The sequence below is a fragment of the Mustelus asterias genome, chromosome 6, assembly GCF_964213995.1.
Source record: "Mustelus asterias chromosome 6, sMusAst1.hap1.1, whole genome shotgun sequence".
In the NCBI taxonomy this organism is placed as follows: Eukaryota; Metazoa; Chordata; class Chondrichthyes; order Carcharhiniformes; family Triakidae; genus Mustelus; species Mustelus asterias.
The window spans coordinates 38350838-38373986 of record NC_135806.1 but is presented as its reverse complement, the minus strand read 5'-3'; the positions used below and the strand labels follow the sequence as shown (position 1 = coordinate 38373986).

General features: G+C 46.2%; 1 protein-coding gene across 1 annotated transcript in view; it reads right to left on the bottom strand.

Annotated features, from left to right (window-relative positions):
- Nucleotides 1-13824, bottom strand: part of LOC144494812 (neuromedin-K receptor-like) — a 93202-nt gene extending 79378 nt beyond the window's left edge. The window contains exon 1 of the mRNA XM_078214183.1: nt 13356-13824. Coding sequence (XP_078070309.1) covers nt 13356-13774 — 419 coding nt within the window. The 5' untranslated portion in view covers nt 13775-13824. The remainder of the gene's footprint in view (nt 1-13355) is intronic.
- Between the last annotated feature and the right edge of the window lie 9325 nt (nt 13825-23149).

Sequence of the window (23149 nt, the reverse complement as noted above, 5' to 3'; positions counted from 1 at the left end):
ATGTCCTGTCTAGTGGAGTTTGTTTTGAATGATTAGTGCCTCAATATTGGCCACGTTGGATTGTGAGAAGACAATGTGCTTGGACTATTTTCCTTGCCACCACATTTGGAGGAACACACGCTGCTGGTGCAACTTCTACAGAGCTTTGAGCTGCCTGCTGCAGCTTGTCCAAGTCTCCGGAGAATATAGGAGCACATGGACCACTGCTGTCTGGTAAAGAATGATCTTAGTCTTGGGTTTGGGAACATTGGAGGAGATGATGCATTTTGTCCCCTATGTCTGCCTTTGTCGAGCGGAACCTCCCAAGATATGAACAAAGCTTCGCATTGTCCAGGATTTTGCAGTTAGTTGATCTTGATCAATGCGGGGAGGTGTTGCACAGTGGGAGCTGGTTGGAAGAGGACCTCAGCTTACTGGGTGCATACTGAATGACCAATGTTCTTATAAGCTTTGGAGAAACAGTCGACAATGATCTTGAGTTTGGTTTCTGAGTAGGCTTGTTGTATACACTCTTGAAGGGTGGTCACAATTTGTTAACTGAAGCGATCTGTTTCTGACGGTGTGCTCCAGTCTACTTGATAAAAACAATTTTTTTCAAGTGTAATCTTTCATCAGAATTGATGCAATGGCATGGATCTCCCTATCAGTGGTGAAGCTGCAGCGTATGCCACTGACCGGACAAAAATAATACAAACTTACCTAATTAGTACTTTCAGGGAAACTTCCTCTTACGGACATATGAAATAGGAGCCATTTGGCTCCTCGAGCCTGCTCTGCCACTCATTAAGTTCATGGATGATATTTTTGTGTTTCTAATCATACATTCCCATCTACCCCAGATAGCCTTGCGTAACAAGCATCTATCCACCTTGACTTTGAAAGTATTTAATGACCTGCCTTCACCACCTTCTTCCTGCAACAGGGCCTACCATCGGACAGGCAGCCTGGGTTTCTAGTACAGCACATTGCCCACTTTTGATGTCATGAACCGGAGACATGTCCCTTGAGGTCTGTGTTTAGCTGAATGACAGGGATGCTGTTTTCAACATTGGTGGGAGTGGTGGTGTGGTGGGGGTGATGGAAGTCAGAGAATGCAGAGGAATGAGGAACAGAGCCAGGGCTACCCGGATGTCGGTGGTAAAAGAGTCTGGAGTGTGGCTTAGGGTGAAAAGAGAAGCTGTATGAGGCGTGATGAATGAGTCGGGGGTCCATGGGGGAAGGGAACCGTGGGGTGGCAATGAAGCTAGTTGGGGTGCTGGCAAGAGGAGGTGGGGGAATTATGCGTAACATTTTTATTGCAAAGCCGAATGCCCTGGCTGACACAATCTTTGCCCACTGTGCCTATCCCATTCTAACACTTTGCACATAAAGTTTTGTGCAAGTGTGAAAGCAAATAGGCAATGTTTGTGAATTAATGGCCCCTTGTCATTTTAAGATTAGGAACAGCAGGACCAACAGCATGGGCTCCTTCAGGAATCTATTCAGGAGAACTGCACCCTCCAAATGTGAGTGTTACTGACTTCTCCAGAGGCTGTGGTGCCTTTAGCAGTGGCCTTCTCACCATTCACTACTGTTGGGACTGCAACATCTGAGCAAGTAAGAGACTTGGGGAGGGAAACAGAATCAATAAGTCTCTCCATATTGGTTTCTGAGCTCTGACTCTTGCCTTGGTTATGCTGTTGCCTGCCACTTCTGAACATACGTCCGGATGTTTACTAGACCATTGGTTCATGGCCAACCTCCTGTGATCTTTCCTTTTAAACAAATAGTGCTCGACTCCTTTCAATCGCTCCATTCGACAGATTTATTAAGATAAACAATGAACACATTAGGATGTTGCTGTACTGCCCCAGCTTGCCAATATTGCATATTTCAATCCTCATCGGCAGCCACGAAGAACTGTCTGTTGTGCATGAAACTTAAATGAAAGTCACCAACTACTAGCTAAACTAAATTCAATTCTTCAGTTAGCATAGCCTGTGTCATTAGATTTCCACAAGAATATTTTAAGAGCAAGCAGATCACTGTCCATCCCTGTTTTCACAGCACTTCACAAAGCGATCGCACAGAGAGAGAGTTTTACAACACAGAAAGAGACCCTTCAGCCCAAAATGTCTGCGCCATCAAGCATCTATGTATTCTAATCTTTCCAGCACATATCTGGAGTCCAAAGATGTGCGGGTTAGGTTGATTGGCCAGGTTAAAAATTGCCCCTTAGAGTCCTGAGATGCGTAGGTTAGTGGGATTAGTGGGTAAATATGTGGGGGTAGGGCCTGGGTGGGATTGTGGTCGGTGCAGACTCGATGGGCCAAATGGCCTCCTTCTGCACTGTAGGGTTTCTATGATTTCTATGATCACTATTTCGGAGCAGTCACAGAGAACATGAATAAAAAAGGTAACAAATAGCAAACTATTTCCCTTGTTTCATTGAACAAGTAGCCCACGACTACCAGGCCATGAGAAAACTGATAAATGAACTATATTCTATGAAATAGAATAGTTCGGTCAAATAGTTCGGATGGGGCAGTTTTTGTGCAGTGTGTGCAGGAGGGTTTCCTGACACAATATGTGGATAGGCCGACAAGAGGTGAGGCCACATTGGATTTGGTACTGGGAAATGAACCGGGCCAAGTGTTAGATTTGGTTGTGGGAGAGCACTTTGGAGATAGTGACCACAATTCGGTGTCTTTTGTTATTGCAATGGAGAGGGATAGGGCCGTACGGCAGGGCAAGGTTTACAATTGGGGGAGAGGTAATTATGATGTGATTAGGCAAGAATTAGGGGGCATAAGATGGGAACAGAAACTGTCAGGGAAAGGCACTAATGAAAAGTGGAATGTTTTCAAGGAACAAATACTGGATGTCCTTGATAGGTATGTCCCTGTCAGGCAGGGAGGAAATGGCCGAGTGAGGGAACCATGGTTCACGAAAGAGGTGGAATGTCTTGTGAAAAGGAAGAGGGCAGCTTATGTAGGGATGAGGAAACAAGGTTCAGATGGCTCGATTGAGAGTTACAAGTTAGCAGGGAATGAGCTGAAAAAGGAGCTTAGGAGAGCTAGGAGGGAACATGAGAAGTCCTTGGCGGGTCGGATCAAGGAAAACCCCAAGGCTTTTTACTCTTATGTGAGGAATAAAAGAATGACCAGGGTGAGGTTAGGGCTGGTCAAGGACAGTAGTGGGAACTTGTGTATGGAGTCAGTAGAGATAGGCGAGGTGATGAATGAATACTTTTCTTCAGTGTTCACCAAGGAGAGGGGCCATGTTTTTGAGGAAGAGAAGGTGTTACAGGCTAATAGGCTGGAGGAAATAGATGTTCGGAGGGAGGATGTACTGGCAGTTTTGAATAAACTGAAGGTCGATAAGTCCCCTGGGCCTGATGAAATATATCTTAGGATTCTTTGGGAGGCAAGGGATGAGATTGCAGAGCCTTTGGCTTTGATCTTTGGGTCCTCACTGTCCACGGGGATGGTGCCAGAGGACTGGAGAGTGGCGAATGTTGTTCCTCTGTTTAAGAAAGGGAATAGAAATGACCTTGGTAATTATAGACCGGTTAGTCTTACTTCGGTGGTTGGTAAATTGATGGAAAAGGTCCTTAGGGACGGGATTTACGACCATTTAGAAAGATGCGGATTAATCCGGGATAGTCAGCACGGATTCGTGAAGGGCAAGTCGTGTCTCACAAATTTGATTGAATTTTTTGAGGAGGTAACTAAGTGTGTTGATGAAGGTAGGGCAGTTGATGTCATATACATGGATTTTAGTAAGGCGTTTGATAAGGTCCCCCATGGTCGGCTTATGATGAAAGTAAGGAGGTGTGGGATAGAGGGAAAGTTGGCCGATTGGATAGGTAACTGGCTGTCTGATCGAAGACAGAGGGTGGTGGTCGATGGAAAATTTTCGGACTGGAGGCAGGTTGCTAGCGGAGTGCCACAGGGATCAGTGCTTGGTCCTCTGCTCTTTGTGATTTTTATTAATGACTTAGAAGAGGGGGCTAAAGGATGGATCAGTAAATTTGCTGATGACACCAAGATTGGTGGAGTAGTGGATGAGGTGGAGGGCTGTTGTAGGCTGCAAAGAGACATAGATAGGATGCAAAGCTGGGCTGAAAAATGGCAAATGGAGTTTAACCCTGATAAATGTGAGGTGATTCATTTTGGCAGGACTAATTTAAATGTGGATTACAGCGTCAAAGGTAGGGTTCTGAAGACTGTGGAGGAACAGAGAGATCTTGGGGTCCATATCCACAGATCTCTGAAGGTTGCCACTCAAGTGGATAGAGCTGTGAAGAAGGCCTATAGTGTGTTAGCCTTTATTAACAGGGGCTTGGAGTTTAAGATCCGTGGGGTTATGCTGCAACTGTACAGGACCTTGGTGAGACCACATTTGGAATATTGTGTGCAGTTCTGGTCACCTCACTATAAGAAGGATGTGGAAGTGCTGGAAAGAGTGCAAAGGAGATTTACCAGGATGCTGCCTGGTTTGGAGGGTAGGTCTTATGAGGAGAGGTTGAGGGAGCTAGGGCTGTTCTCTCTGGAGCGGAGGAGGCTGAGGGGAGACTTAATAGAGGTTTATAAAATGATGAAGGGGATAGATAGAGTGAACGTTCAAAGACTATTTCCTCGGGTGGATGGAGCTATTACAAGGGGGCATAACTATAGGGTTCATGGTGGGAGATACAGGAAGGATATCAGAGGAAGGTTCTTTACGCAGAGAGTGGTTGGGGTGTGGAATGGACTGCCTGCAGTGATAGTGGAGTCAGGCACTTTAGGAACATTTAAGCGGTTATTGGATAGGCACATGGAGCGCACCAGGATGATAGGGAGTGGGATAGCTTGATCTTGGTTTCAGGTAAAGCTCGGCACAACATCGTGGGCCGAAGGGCCTGTTCTGTGCTGTACTGTTTCTATGTTCTATGTTCTTCTATATTCTATGTAACATTGTCACTGTGTGACTGATATGTGACTTCTTGCAAACAGCACCATGGCAGATTCTTCTTGCTCATTTTGGGCGGTGGGGGGTGAGAGGGTTGGGGGTGGGGAATGGAGAAAATAGTGGTTAAGTGAGTGACACCCATATTCATACACACTGCTGTAACTTGAACAACTCAGTCTTGCGTGACTCTAGACATTAGTAGTGTTAATTTGCCACATGTGGTAATCTGGCGAGCATATTAGCAAACACTAAACTAATGAACCTTCAATGCATCCTTACAAAGGCAAATATACACAGTACTCAAGTGTGGACCTGCCAAAACAATATATACTCGCTGCAAGATTTCCTTATATAGGATATCAGGCACAGAAACAGACTATTCAGCCCAACCATTCCCTGCCAGCTCTTATGCCCCACTAAAGCATTCTTCTATCTTTCCTCATTTAAATCTCCCGTGATAACCCTCTATTCTCTTCTCCCTCAAATGCTTGTCCAGCTCCTCCTCAAGAATCACAACACGTTTCACTTCAACCTTCCACGAGTTCCACCTTCTCATCAATCTTTGGATAAAGAAGTTACTTCTGAATTCCCTATTGGATTTCTTGGTGTCTTCCTGATATTAATGGTCTCTAACTATGCTCTTCCTACAAGAGGAAACATTCTCATTATATCTACTTGATCAAAATTTTTTGTCATTTAAAGATGTCTACCAGGCTGCCCTGCAGCCTGCTTTCTTCAAGAAAGAAGAGACCCAACTTTTGCATTCTTTCCTGATACATATACCCGCACATTTCTGGTGTCATCCTTATAAATCTTCTCTCAACTCTCTTCAATACCTCTACATCCTTTCTCTGGCAACAAGAACTGCATATAGGACTCTAAGGGTGATCCAACAAATGTTCGACACAGGTTTAGCATAACTTCCCTACTTTCCATTTCTATCCTTCTGGAAATAAAGCTTTGAGCTTATGTTTTTTATGGCATTGCTAACCTGTGGCACAATTTTTAGTGATTAGTATTTTTGTACCCTGAGATTCCTTTGTTCCAGTACCACAACCTGGACCTGCACCTTCCAAGTAATAAATGACTTCACCATTCCTCCTACCAAAATACACTACCTCATATTTATATGTGTTCAATTTCATTTCCCAATTATTTGCTCATTTGCAAGTTTATTAATGTTCACCTGTAATTTGTTGTGGTCTTTCTCAGTATTGACTATTTCCCCAACTTTGGTAGAATTCAAAAATTTAGAAATTGCTTTTCCTTTCATACTAAAACTCTCTTGCAATAAAAGCACATATACCACTTGCCTGAGTAATTCTTTGCTGTATCTGTATATTAACTTTCTGTGACTTGTGCACAAAAACAACCAAGTTCTTTTGAATGTCAACATTTACTGTTCTTTCTCCTTTTTAAAAAATATTGGGCGGGATTTTTGGCAGCCCCTTGTAGCGTATTTCACAGTGCCGGAGGCGGCACGCCATTGGCCAATGGGGTTTCCTGTTCTATGCATCCTCTACCTCCAGAAAACCTGCGGCAGGGGTCTATCATTGGTGGGACCAGAAGATCCCACTGGTGAGAATGGCTGGAGAATTCCGCTATTGTTTTTCCATTCTTTCTAAAAAAGAATGGATAATTTCACAATTCTTCACATCATACACCATCTATCATTTTCTTGTTCAATCATTTAACGAATATTTCTTTGCAACTTCTTTGTGTCCTCCTTACAGCTCACTTTCCCACCTTGCTTTGTATTTTTATAACTTGATTACATTACACTTCATCTAAAACATCAATGTTGATTGTGAATAACTGAGTCCTAAGCATTGATCCCTGTGGCACTTCAGTGCTTCCACTCTGTCTTCCTGAAAATTACCTATTTATTGCTATTCTGTTTCCTGCCCACTACCTAATTTTGAATCACAATAATATACTATCACCAATCCCATCAGCCCTAATCTTGTGTAGCAACCAATTGTATGACACTTTCTTAAGTGTCTTCTGAAGATCTAAATACACCCAAATCCCCTCCACCATAGGGCAGAATCTTCCCAAAGAATGGCAGACTGTTGTTTCCAGTGAGAAATCCAATGTGTTATTCTTCAGAAAAACTGGTCGGTTTTCTCTCCCGATCTGACAAAAAAATAAAGGGGCATGTTCCACACCATCATAGGGGGCGCGGGGCCTCAATACGTCAGCAAACCTGGCTGCTCAGCCATCTTTAAAGGGCGTTCCCTGAGTAAACCTTCCCTCCAATCCCACCAAGGAGCTCTCATGGACCCCCTTCCCCAACTACGATTGGAGTCTCAGCATTACTCTCCCCCTCCTCCCCTGATCATTGGCCCCTTCTTCCCTCAACCCCCATCCCCCCTATTGCAACTCCCCCAGTGGGGGCTGGTAAGATCGGAACTCAGGAATTCGCCAGAGCGAATTGTGTTCTCCAGATTCTGAGCATGCCACCATTCCCGCAGACAGAGAGTGCAGGCTCAAAATTGTCCCCGTTATCTATCATGTTTATTAACGCCTCAAAAAACTGCTTACAGATTTGTGAAACCCTGTTCACTCTGCCGAAGTGTCCTGTTACCCGGACTACCTCTTTCATTTGTCCCAGTTATTCTTCCAGGTGATGGAGAGTACACTGCCTGAAATGTGAGGAACTCATTTAAGGTAACAACTGCTCTTTTCGGAGCAAATGTTTCACTGTGTAACCATAAAATCACCTTGCTCAACATTACTACTCTCACTGAAATGAACTTTAATTACAATTCATGCAGTTGCTGAATATCAGGGGAATTGACAAAAGGTCAGAAACTGGGCATTTTCCAATGATAAACTCACCTTCTGACTCTGCAAAGCCTCTCCAGCACCTACGAGGCAAATCGGGGTGTCAAGAAATCCTCTCCACTCGACAAAAACAGCTACAATAAGATTCAGGAAATTTGGCACCACCAAGGACAAAGCTGTCTGCTTTGACCAGCCACTCATCCATTTGCTTAAACATCTGCCCTCTCCACCATTGATTTGATTTGATTTGATTTATTATTGTCACATGTATTGGTACACAGTGAAAAGTATTGTTTCTTGAGCGCTATACAGGCAAAGCATATCATACATAGAGAAGGAAAGGAGAGGGTGCAGAATGTAGTGTTACAGTCATAGCTAGGACTGCAGTCTGCACCACCTAAAGAATGCACAGTGATAATTGTTCCTTGCTTGTTGCTGGATCAAAATCTTAACTTTTGATCTAACAGCATTAAAGGAACAGCTTCACCACACAGCCTGTGGTGGTCTAAGAAAGTTGACCACCTTCTTAAGGGCAATAAATGCTGACCTGACTAGCAACAAAAATCAATTTTAAAAGACAATATTAAGGTAAAGTGCTATGTCACTGTGATATATATACATCAATAGTTCACACTGGCAGCAGATGCTGTGTCACCAGAAGAAATAAAAAAAATACTTATTTACCCACTCACATACGCTGTGACACATTCACGCACTCACACAATTTGTAACTCAGGGCAAAGGTAACGAACAATTGCAGGAACTGTTGCGCTATTGAGTAAACAGAATGATTTGCAGAAATTGTCATTTGTTCCAGAGGACATCATAACTCATTAGTCCAATGCTATCTTTCTTGCTGCTCTCAGTCATCAGTGAAAGTAATTCACTGTTTCAACATATCCTCTGGGCCTCGAATTGCAACTCAACAGCTTCACATATGGCATATGTTGCAAATTTAATATTTATGCAATAGAAAGATACAGATGAAGAATGTAGAAATATCACAGCTTGGAGCTATGCTGTCCTGTCTAAAACTGAAAATGTGCTTGATTATTCATTTCCATAAAAGTCTCATGAAGGATACATGATTTCTGTGCACTATTTCTGGTGAAGCTTTTCTGTCACCAAGCTAAACACTTATGACAATATTCTCATTTAATTTAGCCATGACAAATCTTTCAGTGTCGTTACCAGTTCTGACCACTGCCTAGGGCTCAGTAAAATTGTTTTTTCTTTAATGTTATAGACAGAGCACAGTACCATAGTAATTCTCCAGCTTCATACTCCTGAAAGGGTGCCTCTCCTGCTGAGGATTCATATTATACACAGAATTCCCTGGAGATTTCAATTTTCTGCTCTCAGTAAATCGTACATCTGGGAGCCAAGGCCAAAAGGTGATTCTTGATACTACTGCGCGTAATCGGACTGCCTAATCACTCCAGCTTGTGGTGTAAACTGGATAAATAGAACGGCTACATTTGAGACAATATGCAAAAGTCAATTGTTCTGAGGGTTATGGTTGGGGATACAGTTCAGAGGTACGGCTACAGTACTCTGATCCCCAATTGCCATGAGGCCACCAGACTATGGTTCCAGCAGTGATATAAAGTAACAAGGACATATGAACAGAAGGAAGCCAGCTAGCCCTCAGAGCCTGTTTCACCATTCAGTTATATCCACACCATTTTCCCATCTTTGTACCACAGCCCTGATACCCTCACCCAACTAAATTCTATCAAAGAACAAAGAAAATTACAGCACAGGAACAGGCCCTTTGGCCCTCCAAGCCTGCACCGACCATGCTACCCGACTGAACTAAAACCCCCTACCTTTCCAGGGACCATATCCCTCTATTCCCATCGTATTCATGTATTTGTCCAGACACCCCTTAAAACTCACTATTGTATCCGCTTCCATTACATTCACCAGCAGCAAGTTCCAGGCACCCACCACCCTCTGTGTAAAAAACTTGCCTCGTACATCTTCTTTAAACATTGCCCCTCGCACCTTAAACCTATGCCCCCTCGTAATTGACTCTTCCAGCCTGGGAAAAAGTTTCAGACTATCCACTCTGTCCATGCCCCTCATAATCTTGTAGAGTTCTATCAGGTCGTCCCTCAACCTCTGTCGTTCCAGTGAGAACAAAACAAGTTTCTCTATCAGTCTCTGTTACCTCCAATTGTCCCAGAATCCACAACCTTTTTGGGGGAAAGAGAATCCCACATTTATTTGGATTAAAAGGTGTTTCTTGCTATCACTCATGAATGGCTGATAGTAGTTATTAATTTAAGAACGGGCTTTCTTGTTCTAGATCACCTCACAAGAGAAAATAGCTTCTCTGCACCTCCCCACCTGAATACATTTTGCTTTTAATTGCCTCACAAACTTTAAAATTCAAAAGAATGCAATCCAAGTTGATGCAACTGGTCCATATAATTTAAGCTTATTAGCTATGGTATCATTTTGTTAAGTCTGTATTGTTTACCCTCTAACGAGGTGGCACAGTAGTTGGCACTGCTGCCTCACAGCGCCAGGGACCCGGGTTCAATTCTGGCCTTGAATGACTGTCTGTGTGGAGTTTGCACATTCTCTCCGTGTCTGCGTGGGTTTCCTCCGAGTGCTCTGGTTTCCTCCCACAGTCCAAAGATGTGCAGGTTAGGTGGATTGGCTACGCTAAATTGCCCCTTAGTGTCAGGGGGTTGGCAGGGTAAATACATGGGGTTACGAGGATAGGGCCTGGGTAGGATTGTTGTCGGTGCAGACTCGATGGGCCAAATGGCCTCCTTCTGCACTGTAGGGATTCTATGATAAAGCCAGATTCTGCGTCTAGAGCCGAATGTAATGTTCCAAGCAGGAGTATTCCCTTTTTTTTGTTTTCAATGCAACTCTTGTACACCTGTGAAAACTCTGATTGATGTAATACTGGGGTATTTGGTGATGTCATTAAGATAATGAATGTAGGAATTTTCCACATGCACATTTATCCATTAGCTACTTGTATCAGGCATCCTGATTTCCTGAAAAGCAGCATATCTGGCAGTGCTGGCCGATTATTATATTTGGTTTTTGCTGAATGTGTTCGGTGTCTTTCCCATTTCAAAGTATAGCTTCATTAGGGACTTTCTGTGCCAGTTACATTGTCACTCAAATTTCTGATGGTGATTTGGTCTGATGAGTGACACCCACCAAGTATCAAATTTACAAATCTCCAAACTGAACCATAAAGACTCATCCTGATTACTGATGTCCTGGTTGACTGAGCCAGAATTTAGGGATTCCGATGTGGGAAGAGGGTTAATTGTGGAACTGAAGCATTGTTTGCAAAGACTCAATCAACTTTTCACTTGTATGCCAATGACACTCAACATTAAGTCCAAAGTTGCCAGACGAGTCAAATGCCAGTATGGTGTCTAACTCTGGATGAAATTAAATTTCCTTCAGCTCATGTTGACATTACCTTTTTTGGTTCCCATCTACCCCTCACATACTTTTGACTAACTACCTGAAGACCTTGAGCTGCTCTCTGATGTTGCACAACTGCATTGTCATATTTGACCCCAAGATAAATCTTTTACCCTGCACCTGGGGTTAGCAACTTTGATCTCTCTGTGGAATATTATTTACTTATCCTCTTCCCGCTACATACCGCCACCACCATTGTTAATCCTAATTGCTGGATCAAGTCCCCAAAGCCCTCCTGATGAACTCAACCCATTCCAAACTTCAGCTAATCCAGGCCTTGGCAGCCTCTGCAACACAAAGTTCTGTGTAGCTGTCATCCATAACTTTGCAAAACTTGATTCTCTGACCGCACCCCAATGTATCTACTTCAAACTACACATCCTAATCTTTAAAATCCTGCCACTGTATTGATTCATTTGGTGAATATGGCACACTCCAGCCTTTTGCCCTGGTGACAGTTCTCCTCTCTAACTCACTGGTCTTTGCCCGTTCTGGAGGTCAGTCAGTCATCCACTGTCCTTCTGTAAGCAATCCCCGGTCGCATCCCCAAAAGAAGGCAACTTTCTTTCAGTTACTCCCTTCCACGCATATCCCTAATCTATCCTTTTTAGAGCAATAGAACCATAGAAAACTACAGCTCAGAAACAGGCATTTTCTTACACAATGACCATTTCTGAGTTAGCAATGTACTTTGAAGTTTTATTTTAGCTGTAGGAAGGCTGCATATTTTAATCATTGTGTTGTGCATTTTAGCAATGATAGCAACTGCAACATTTTAGGCAAGGTATTGCTTGAGAGGATTGTTAGCTAGACGTTTTCATGTGCCCTTCAGCATTGTTTTGCAGTCTACCCTGCTGGAACTGTGAGCAGGGAACAGCATGGTGAGAGCACCATGACACAGAGACATTACCCAATGGCAGATCTAAACACTGCATCGCAACCAATGAGACTTCAGGATTGAAAAAGAAATTGTGGGGAAGGGGTGGAGAAGAGGGTGAACTAGAGTCAGATCAGGTAGAGGGAAAAGTGGATTGTGGAGAGAAATAAGAGAGGGACAGAAAATAATGATTTTTTAAAAAATGTTTTTTTTAAAAAATGACCACATGTTGGAATGAGATTGGGTATTTTAGACTGTTCCTTATCTGGGCCAGAGAGGTTAATTGGCAATGCATCCACATCACATGGTTCAAAAGGTATTTGAGGCTCTCCAGATTTGACTTTCTGTGATTGAACACCAAACTCAGCAAGTTCCTAAAAACAGTTGAAGCAAGTTGAAGCAGAGAGGACGGTCTTCGTCCAAAGTGACTAAGATGGACCCACACGTTCTGGGGCTCCCAGCTTGTCCCTAACCCTGAATCTGCCGACCAACTGTCAATATCATTAACACAAAAAAACCCGGAAATTTAAAATAAAGAGGGGAAAATGCTGGAAATACTCAGCAGGACTGGCAGCTTCAGCGGAGGGGAGAAAGTAAAGTTTCCCAGCTCAGCGAGATTTAGTCAGAACCAATCTCCTCTACCTGGATAATGAAATGATCCGAGATTCTGAGCGGACTTTAGCACAGGCATGAGGAAGTGAAAGAAGCAGCGTGTGCACCAGTGGCTGCTCCCATTCTCACCGGGTGGTGTTTGTAAAAGGGAAGAGATTTTTAAAAATCTCGGCGCACCGATAAATGTGATGGATCCACCGAGCCTGCTAGCTCTGACTCTAACCCCCTGTTCTTTGCTCACAACCCGAATTCCCTCTCCAAATCACTTGTATTGCTCCTGTCTCAATAGCAGCTTGCTATTCCTCGGAGTCTGCCTGTCTCATTACAGATTCAGCAGCCAGTTTAAACCCTCTCGCTGTTCTATTCCTCCCCCTCTTTAAAATGTTTTTATTACATTTTGAATGCTCCAGGCTGCAATCCCGAGTGGTTCTCCCAGATCCGCTTCGATCTTGTTCAGTATTCAGACTCGAGAGTCCGGGACTGTTGAACTCGGAAGTTTCCGCGTTATTTCAGGACTGACACCTTTTGGGGGTTTTCTTTTGTGGAAATTCCATAAGATGCTATTTTTTATGTGCCGTTATTTTTGTGGTGATTGATGGGGTGTTTGGGGGACTATTGCAGACTGAGAGGTTATAGAGGGTTACCGACTACCCTATGGGAGTTAAGAGGGGCTCCAGACCCTTACCTGTCCACAGCGATCGCTGCCATGGAGTAGATGCTGGCGAACATCGCGGCGATGGGGAAGAAGTTGTGGAAGCGGCAGTAAGTCTCCCCGAAATACCAGTCGTTGTGAAGGGCGTAAATGAAATTGACCAAGGTGTTGAAGGCGGCCATGGAGGCGTCCGAGAAAGCGAGGTTAACCAGGAAATAGTTAGTGACCGTCCTCATCCTCTTGTGAGCCAGGATGATCCAGATAACGATGAGGTTGCCAAAGACAGCCACCGCCACCACCGAGCCATAGGCAATGGACCACAGGGCGATCTGCCAGGACGGCTGCACGAACTGGTTGGTGTAGTTGCCCAGAGGGAGGTGGGTTTGGTTGGAGGGAGCTGCCTGGCTCTGGTTGCCCCAGATGCTGGTGTGGTTGGGAGCTAGTGTGCTCATCCTCTGGGAGGAGGTTGACTGGGCTCCCAGGGTCCAGGCCAGTGTCCTCCTGCCCGCTGGGATGGCCATGCCAGAGCAGAGCACTGGAGCCAATGCGAAAGCTGCACTCCAGCGCCAGAGCACACGCCGCTTCTTTTAATATGTGGCGGGGAGCTGGGGGAGGGTTTGATGCAATGACACAACCTGGCAGTGGATAGGCTGGGATCAGTCAGAGACCACCCCCCCCCCCCCCCCCCAATCCGGCAGGCAGCAAGAGGGGGGCAGTGTGAGCTCAGCCCCGGACAAGCTGGCAGGAAAAGCAGCTGCTCCAACCTGTTGGATGTTATTATGCTGGCCCCAGCTCGGGAAAGCATCTGAGCCCAATCTATATAACCCGGGGTAGCCAAGAGGGGTTACACTTGAGGAATATCACCCTCGGAAAACGGTGTTTCGAGTTGGAATTTCTGCATTCACATAAATTAATAAGAAGTCTCACAACACCAGGTTAAAGTCCAACAGGTTTATTTGGTAGCAAATACCATAAGCTTTCGGAGCGCTGCTCCTTCGTCAGATGGAGTGGAAATGCCAGCTCTGGGCTCCATACACAGTCCTTATTCATTGGTTCATCTTGTAAGTAATCTTATATCAGAGGATTCCCAATGCAACTTCACATTCGCCATTCGGGTCATTGCTTAGTGACTGCTGAATTGATAAGGGGCAGTTTAATGAATATTTCTAAATGAATGTCAATTCCATAAATGTAATTCCCTAAGGATTTGAGCTCACCCATTGCAGACTGCCACCAGCTCTGTGCCGAGACTGCGTTTTCCTAGCAGGAAGCTCCTAGCCTAACCCCAGGCTAGCCGCTCACATTAGAAATGGTAACAGGAACAGGCCACTCAGCCCCTCCAGCCTGTTTCCATCTTTCTGTTAGCACCCAGTGGGTGTGTCCTTTGCTCCATATCCGTCGATATCATCAATGAATTCAAGGTCAGCTCTGAAAGCTGCAGTTGTCTCAGCACCCACAGTTATTTGAAGGTGTGGAGGAATCCTCCGAATCTCTGCGAGGAGAAAGTTTCACTCCTGAATGTTTAGCTCTGATTTTGTGATCTGAATGTGTTCATCGGGGGAAAGAAAATGACTCTTTACATCGACCCGACGCGACTGGGAAAAGAGCGAAGATTAGCGCCGGAGCCCTGAACAATATTTTCCTCTCAGCCAGAGTTTCAACTGGGTACTCGTTTCACCCGCTGCCTGTGGGATCGTGCTGTGCACCAATTGTCATTAGACTTTAAGGTTAATCGATTGGCTGTGAGGTGCTTTGGGTGAAGCAAGGGCATAATAAGGCTCCTTATAATTATAATTACTGTTTCTTGCTAGAATTATTGCACATACTATGTTTGCAGTAATTGCAGGTTGGGTAGTATTGTGTAAACTTTTTTACAGTAGCTTTTTTTCAATCCTATACTTAAATCAGTGAAGTACTTCCTACTCTTAGAATCAAACCTACACAGTACAAACAACATACAGGTATCCCATGAATTTACAACTACCCTCCACTCTCCTGAAGATGTTACAGTTACAGACATTCGCCTCGGGTGATGACAGACCTTCAACTATATGAGGCATCACACACAGCCTCAATCCTGTCTTCACCTGACATCCATATATATGTTGCCTCTTTTTTGAAATGTCACCCGGCAATAAGCTTTCTGCATAACCTTCAAATGAACGGCCCGATGCTTTCTTTACAATAGAGGACTGCAGCACAAAGTGATCCGACAGGGACAGTCCTTAGCTTTTTAATTTCATTCTGGAATAATCTCACCACGATGGAGAGAGTACAGTGCAGATTCAGGGGAATGATAAAGGCAAAATACTGCGGATGCTGAAAAATCTCAGCAGGTCTGACAGCATCTGTGGGGAGAGAAACAGAGTTAACGTTTCGAGTCCGGGTGGCCCTTCATCAGGAGAATGATATCTGGGCTAAAAAGGTTAAATTATGAAGACAGGTGGCACAAAGCTAAGCTTGCATTCCCTTCAATATCGAAAATCAAATTGAGGAGTTTAAAATGATTAAAACTATTTCCTCTGGCGGTAGACCCCAGAGCAAGGGGGAATAACCTTACAACTGGACAAAGGCACTTCAAGAGTCGGGTCATGAGGCAATCTGCTTGATTGGCACCCCTTCCACCATCTTCAATGTACACCACCTCCATCAACCCACACACAATGGCAGCAATGTGTACCATCTACAAGATGCATGGCAACAACTCACCAAGGTGCGTTTGACAGCACTTTCTAAACCCACTACCTCCACCACCTAGAAGGACAAGGATAGCAGATAACTGGGAACATTCCTACCTTCAAGTGCCCCTCCAAGCCGCACACATCCTGACTTGGAAATATTTAGCCATTCCTGGGGAGGGGTCAAAATCCTGGGACTCCCCTCCTAACAGCACTGTGGGTGTTCTTGCAACAACTGGACTGCAGCGGTTCAAGAGGACAGCTTGCCACTACCTTCTCAAAGGCAATTAGGGATGGGCAATAAATGGTCTAACCCCCAGCTCCGCCCACATTCTGTGAATGAATAAACTACCCCCACCCCCCTGACTACCACTACCCCCCGAATGGCCACCTAGACCACCCACCACACCCTGACTATCCACACCAAATCACTCAGCCCAACTACCCACCACCCCCTGATTACCCACCACCCAACAACCCAGAAGTGGGGATATTCACTGATGATTACACAATATTCAGCACTTTTCACAACTCCTCGGATACTGAAGCAGTCCATTTTCAAATGCAACAAGATCTGGACAATATTCAGGCTTGGGCTGACAAGTGGCAAGTAACATTCGCGCCACATTCAAGCCACACAGTTTTGCTAGGACAGGCATGTCCCCACAAAAATGAAGATGGAAATGGCAGGATTCGGGAACCATAGATGACAAGGGAAATTGTAAACTTAGTCAAAAGGAAAAGGAAGCATACGATAGGTCTCGGCATCTCAAAACTGACAAGGCCCTTGAGGAGTACAGTGAAAGTAGGAAGGAACTTAAACGTGGAATTAGGAGGGCTAAAATAGGCCATGAAATGTCTTTAGCAAACAGGGTCAAGGAGAATCCCAAGGCTTTTTGTGCATATATTAGGAGCAAGAGGGTAGCAAGAGAAAGAGTAGGCCCATTCAAGGGACAATGGAGGGAAGTTATGTGTGGAGCCACAGGAAGTGGGTGATGTCCTTAATGAATACTTTGTATTGGTATTCACCAAGGAGAAGATGTTGAGGTCAGGGACAGATGCGTGAACACTCTAGAGAATGTCAATATATCGAAGGAGGAATTGTTGGGTATCCTAAATTGCATTAAGGTAGACAAGTCCCCAAGGCCGGATGGGATATATCCCAGGTTACTGCAGCAGGCAAGGGGGGGAAATAGCTGGGGCTTAACAGATATCTTCCCATCCTCTTTGACCACAGGCAAGGTTCCAGAGGACTGGAGAATAGCCAATGTTGTTCCCTTGTTTAAGAAAGGAAGCAAGGATAATCCAGGAAGTTATAAGCCAGTGAACCTGACGTCAGTGGTGGGGAAGCTTTTGGAGAAGATACTGAGGGACAGGGTGTATGCACATTTGGAAGAAAATGGACTAGTTAGTGATAGGCAGCATGGCTTTGTACGGGGCAGGTCATGACTTACCAACTTGATTGAGTTTTTTGAAGGGGTGACAAAGATCATTGATGAGGGAAGGGCTGTGGATGTAGTTTATATGGACTTTAGCAAGGTTTTTGACAAGGTCCCACATGGCAGACTGGTACAAAAACTAAACTCATAATGGATTCGGGATGGCCTGGCTAGATGGATACAGAATTGGCTTGGTCATAGAAGACAGAGAGCAGCAGTGGAAGGGTGTTTTTCAGAATGGAGAGCTGTAGCTAGTGGTGTTCCGCAGGAATCAATGCTGGGACCTCTGTTGTTTGTAGTATATATTAATGATCTGGAGGAAAATGTGGGTGGTCTGATTAGGAAGCTTGGTGGAGTTGCTAATAGTGCCGGGCATTGTTGGAGGATACAACAGGATATAGATAGATTGGAGACTTCTGCGCAGAAATGGCAGATGGAGTTTAATCCGGACAAATGCGAGGTGATGCATTTTAGAAGATGAAATTTAGGTGTGAATTATGCTGTAAATGGCATAACCCCTTAGGAACACTAACATACAGAGGGATCTGGTCGTGCAGATCCTATAAGTTCTTCCCTAAAAGTTGCAACACGGGTGGTCAAGATGATTAAGAAGGCATATGGCATGCTTGCCTTCATCAGCTGGGGCACTGAGTACAAGAGTTGGTAAATTATGTTGCAGCTGTATAAAACCTTGGTTAGGCTGCATTTGGAGTATTGCTTGCAGTTCAGGTCAGCACAGAAACAGAAGGACGTGGAAGCTTTGGAGTGCAAAGAAGGTTCACCAGGATGTTGCCTGGTCTCGAAGGTGTTGATTATGGGCAGAGGTTGAATAAACTAGGATTGTTTTCACTGGAAAGGCAGCAGCTGAAGGGTGACCTGATAGAGGTCTACAAAATTATGAGAGGCAATAGACAGGGTGGATAGTCAGAGGCTTTTTCCAAGGGTGGAAGTGTCAATTACAAAAGAGCACATGTTCAAGGTCAGAGAGGTAAAGTTTAAGGGAGATGTGCAGTGAAAGTTTTTCATGCAGATACTGGTGGGTGCCTGGAATGTACTGCCAGAGGAGGTGGTGGAAGCAGGCAGATTAGCGACATTTAAGAGGCATCTGGATAAGTGCATAAATAGGGAGGGAATAGAGAGATACGGACCAAGTAAGGGCAGAAGGGTTTTTTTAGTTTAGTTAGGGCATCATGATTGGCACAGGCTTGGAGGGCCAAAAGACCTGTTCCAGTGTTGTACTTTTCTTTGTTCTTCTTTGTTCTTTGTTCACACAAATCCAATGACCATCACCAATAAGAGACACTCTAACCGCCGCCCCTTGATATTCAATGGTGTTACCATCACTGACTCTCCCACTGTCAACATCCTTGGGGTTACCATTGACCAGAAACTCAACTGGACTCACCACATAAGCACAGTGGCTACAAGAGCAAGTCAGAGGCTAGGAATACTGTGGCGAGTAACTCACCTCCTGACTCCCCAAAGCCTATCCACCATCTACAAGGCACAAGTCAGGAGTGTGATGGAATACTCCCCACTTGCCTGGATGGGTGCAGCTCCAACAACACTCAAGGAGCTTGACACCATCCAGACAAAGCAACCCGCTTGATTGGCACCACATCTACAAACATCCACTCCCTCCTCCACCGACGCCCAGTAGCAGCAGTGTGTACTATCTACAAGATGCACTGCGGCAATTCACCAAAGATCCTTAGCCAGCACCTTCCAAACCCACGACCACTTCCATCTGGAAGGACAAGGGCAGCAGATAAATGGGAACACCACCACCTGCAAGTTCCCCTCCAAGCCACTCACCATCCTGACTTGGAAATATATCAGCCGTTCCTTCGCAGTCGCTGGGTCAAAATCCTGGAATTCCCTCCCTAACAGCATTGTGGATCAACACACAGCACATGGACTGCAACGATTCAAGAAGGCAGCTCACCACCACCTTCTCAAGGGCAACTAGGGATGGGCAATAAATGCTGGCCAGCCAGCAATGCCCATATCCCACGAATGAATTTTAAAAAGCAGAATTTTGAAACTCTCTTCCATAAATGACAATTAATTTTCAGTTAATTGTTAATGCTAAAACTGAGATTGTCAGATTTCATCAGTGATATCAGTGATCTGAAGGGCAGTAGGGCCACAGATCAGCCATGGGGGTGATCCTGAGCCCACATTCACCGACTGTGGGAATGGTGGTGGGGTTTCAAGATTTGGCGAAACGCCGAAAGTCGCAGATCTCACTGGCGAAATTGCAGCTTCCGATTTTCACCAACCCTCGCCAGTGACATAGTCAGGTTCATGCCCATAACGGCCATAAACCTGATTTACATTCATTTTAATATATTTAAAATTAAAGACCCTCCCTCCATCAGATAGTGACCCTCCACTGAATATTCAAACCACAGCAATGTGAGATCACATCAACAATGAATCCACCAGGGGACATGAAGGTGAGTATAGCCTCCGGGAGAGAGGGACATGCCCACTGGCACTGCCCCTTGGCACAGATTGACACCAAGTCGGTGCCAACCTGGCAGTGCCAAGGAGCAGCACTCAGTGGGAACCTTATGGGGGAGGATAGATTAATTAATTTGTGGTGTTGTGGGGGAGTAGACTTGGGCGCTGGGAGGAGGGGCGCAGGGTAAGTTCCAGCATTGACTGCGTGGATAGGGGTTTGCAGGGGAGAGGGGGTGGTGGTGGGGGGGGGGAGATTGCTGGCACTGAATATGTGGGTGGGGGGCTGCGAGGGGGGCTGCTGGCACTGACTGTGTGGTTGGGGTCTGCGGGGGAGGGCTGCTGGCACAGACTGAGTGGGTGAGGGTCTGCGGCGGGGGGTGCTGGCACTGACTGTGTGGGTGGGAGGTTGGGGGGAAGGGGTCCGATATTCATGGGGAAGGGGTGCCGGCACTGACTGCTGGGGGTGGTAAAAATGCTGGCTCCGATCGGGGGGGAGCGGTGCAGTGGGGGGCGGGCGGGGGGGGGGGGTGCTGGCTCCAATCAGTGGGCTGCTAGGGGGAGGTTTATTTATGCTCTGATCTTTAAACATGGCACTCCAATCTCAGTGCAGCCAGGCCCCGCCCCTGACCTGACAGCATGAAACTCGCCCAGTTGTCTGATTGTGACAGAGTGTGGTAAGATCTGGAGAGAAAACCAGCCTATGTTTTTCTCGCCGGAACCAAATTCTGGTAAGGTTTAGCCCATGATGTCACTAAATGGTTGTGGTGAACCATCGTTGGTTCCCACTGGATAGTGCTGAGCCAGGGGCTGGCCAGTACTACAAGGATGTACATATGTTACTGTTGGGTTGTGCTATTGTTGCTGTTGGGGTTAGGGTGGGGTTGTTACACCTTTGTACTGTAGTGTTGTGGCACATCCCAGTTGGGCTCCGCCTCCTGGGAGAGGTATAAGAGTCCCTGCTCTGGCCGGGACCCCTTCAGTCTGGGATAGTGTATATAAGTTCTGGTAGTTTCATTAACAGTAAATAAAAGCCTTTCATTTACTGAGCTTCAAGCCTCGTGTCTGAATAGCGCATCAATTTTATTTACTGTCGTTAAACTCTCGTCGAGAAAAAAAAAGAGAGAGTATGGAGCAAATTCTGAAGCCGGAACGCCTTACGCTAGATCCACGTGCGGTGGGCACTTCTAACACCTTCGACCACTGGCTGAAGTGTTTCGAAGACTACCTGGCAGCCTCCGCAGCGGTCACCACAGATGATGACAGACTCCGGGTCCTCCATGCGAGGGTAAGCGACACTGTCTACCTCGTGATCTGTGCGGCCACCAATTATCCTAAGGCCCTCGAGCTTCTAAAGAAGCGCTATACCAAACCACCTAATGAGATACACGCTCGTTACCTCCTAGCCACTCGACGATGGCAGTCTGGCGAAATGATGGAGGACTATGCGAACGGGCTCCTACAGCTAGCCAGGGGCTGTGACTGCAAAGCTGTGTCGGCTGAGCAGAGCACGTACGACCTCGCCCGAGATGCATTTGTGGTCGGGGTCAGATCGTCGTACATTCGACTTAAACTGTTGGAGAAGGGTAACCTTAATCTTACCCAGGCCATCGAGTTAGCAGAGATGCTCGAGTCGGCTTCCAAAAGCTTAGTTTTATATCCGGAGGACCATGTGGAGACAACGTGGCAGGAGCAGTTGCAAATCCCTCCTCGTCCCTCAGGTTCGAAATGCTGCGTAATGGCGTGCTCCCATTCGGGCCAGACGACGGCAGCAGCCCCGGGCGGCCCGCGGTGCTATTTCTGTGGAGGAGCGAAGCATACTCGGCAAAAGTGTCCCGCTAAAGCTGTGTTGTGCACCGCATGCGGTAAAAAAGGGCATTATTCAAAAGTGTGCCGATCTAAACCCAGGAACGGCAGTGCGGCCTGCGATTCTTCAGAGCTCGGGTCTTTGTCGTCGAAGTCGTCGCGGGGTTCGTCCACGTGCGAGACCAGGACGACGCCATTACAGTCGACGGAGTCGGAGGAGTATGACCACCAGGGGTCGCTGAGTTTGGCGCCCTCACGCACGTGCGATTCATGGGGGCAGCCATGTTGGTCGACACTGACCACGAACGACCAGCAGGGGTCCTCCTCATCGACTTCAGCTGCCTGCAGTGGCGCTTATGAACCAACGGTGGCGTCGATCATCCTGGACCAGGCCAAGCCTCACAGACTTGACAAATCTATGATGAATATCCAGGTAAATGACCACGTGATTTATTGTCTGTTTGACAGCGGGAGCACTGAGAGCTTTATCCACCCAGACACTGTGAAGCGGTGTGGACTCCAGATTCAACCTGCCAAACAGACAATCTCTATGGCATCAAGGTCCCGGTCTGTTGCCGTGCGAGGGAGTTGCGTGGTAACCTTGAAGGTGCAAGGCACAGTTTACGAGCGTTTCAAGTTCCTTGTGTTGCCATATCTTTGCGCGCCAGTACTTCTCGGACTAAACTTCATGGTCCACTTGAGGAGTGTAATCCTACAGTATGGTGGGCCACTCCCTTCACTGGCAGTGGGAAAACAGCAGCCTCCAAATTGCCCAATGCTTCTCGACACTGAAGATCACCACACCCTCCTTGTTCCAGAATCTGGTGCCAGGCTGCAAGCCCATCGCGACTAAAAGTAGGCGTTACAGCACTGAGGATCGGATCTTCATTCATAGAAATCATAGAAACCCTACAGTGCAGAAGGAGGCCATTCGGCCCATCGAGTCTGCACCGACCACAATCCCACCCAGGCCCTACCCCCACATATTTACCCGCTAATCCCTCTAACCTACGCATCCCAGGACTCTAAGGGGCAATTTATAACCTGGCCAATCAACCTAACCTGCACATCTTTGGACTGTGGGAGGAAACCGGAGCACCCGGAGGAAACCCACGCAGACACGAGGAGAATGTGCAAACTCCACACAGACAGTGACCCGAGCCGGGAATCGAACCTGGGACCCTGGAGCTGTGAAGCAGCAGTGCTAACCACTGTGCTACCGTGCCGCCCCATTAGATCTGAGGTTCAGCGGCTCCTCAAAGAAAGGATCATACAACCCAGTGCTAGTCCGTGGAGAGCGCAGGTTGTGGTGGTCAAGAGCGGGAACAAACCGCGGATGGTCATTGACTACAGTCAGACCATTAACCGATATACGCAGCTGGATGCGTATCCCCTCCCGCGCATATCTGATATGGTCAATCAGATTGCGTAGTACCGGATG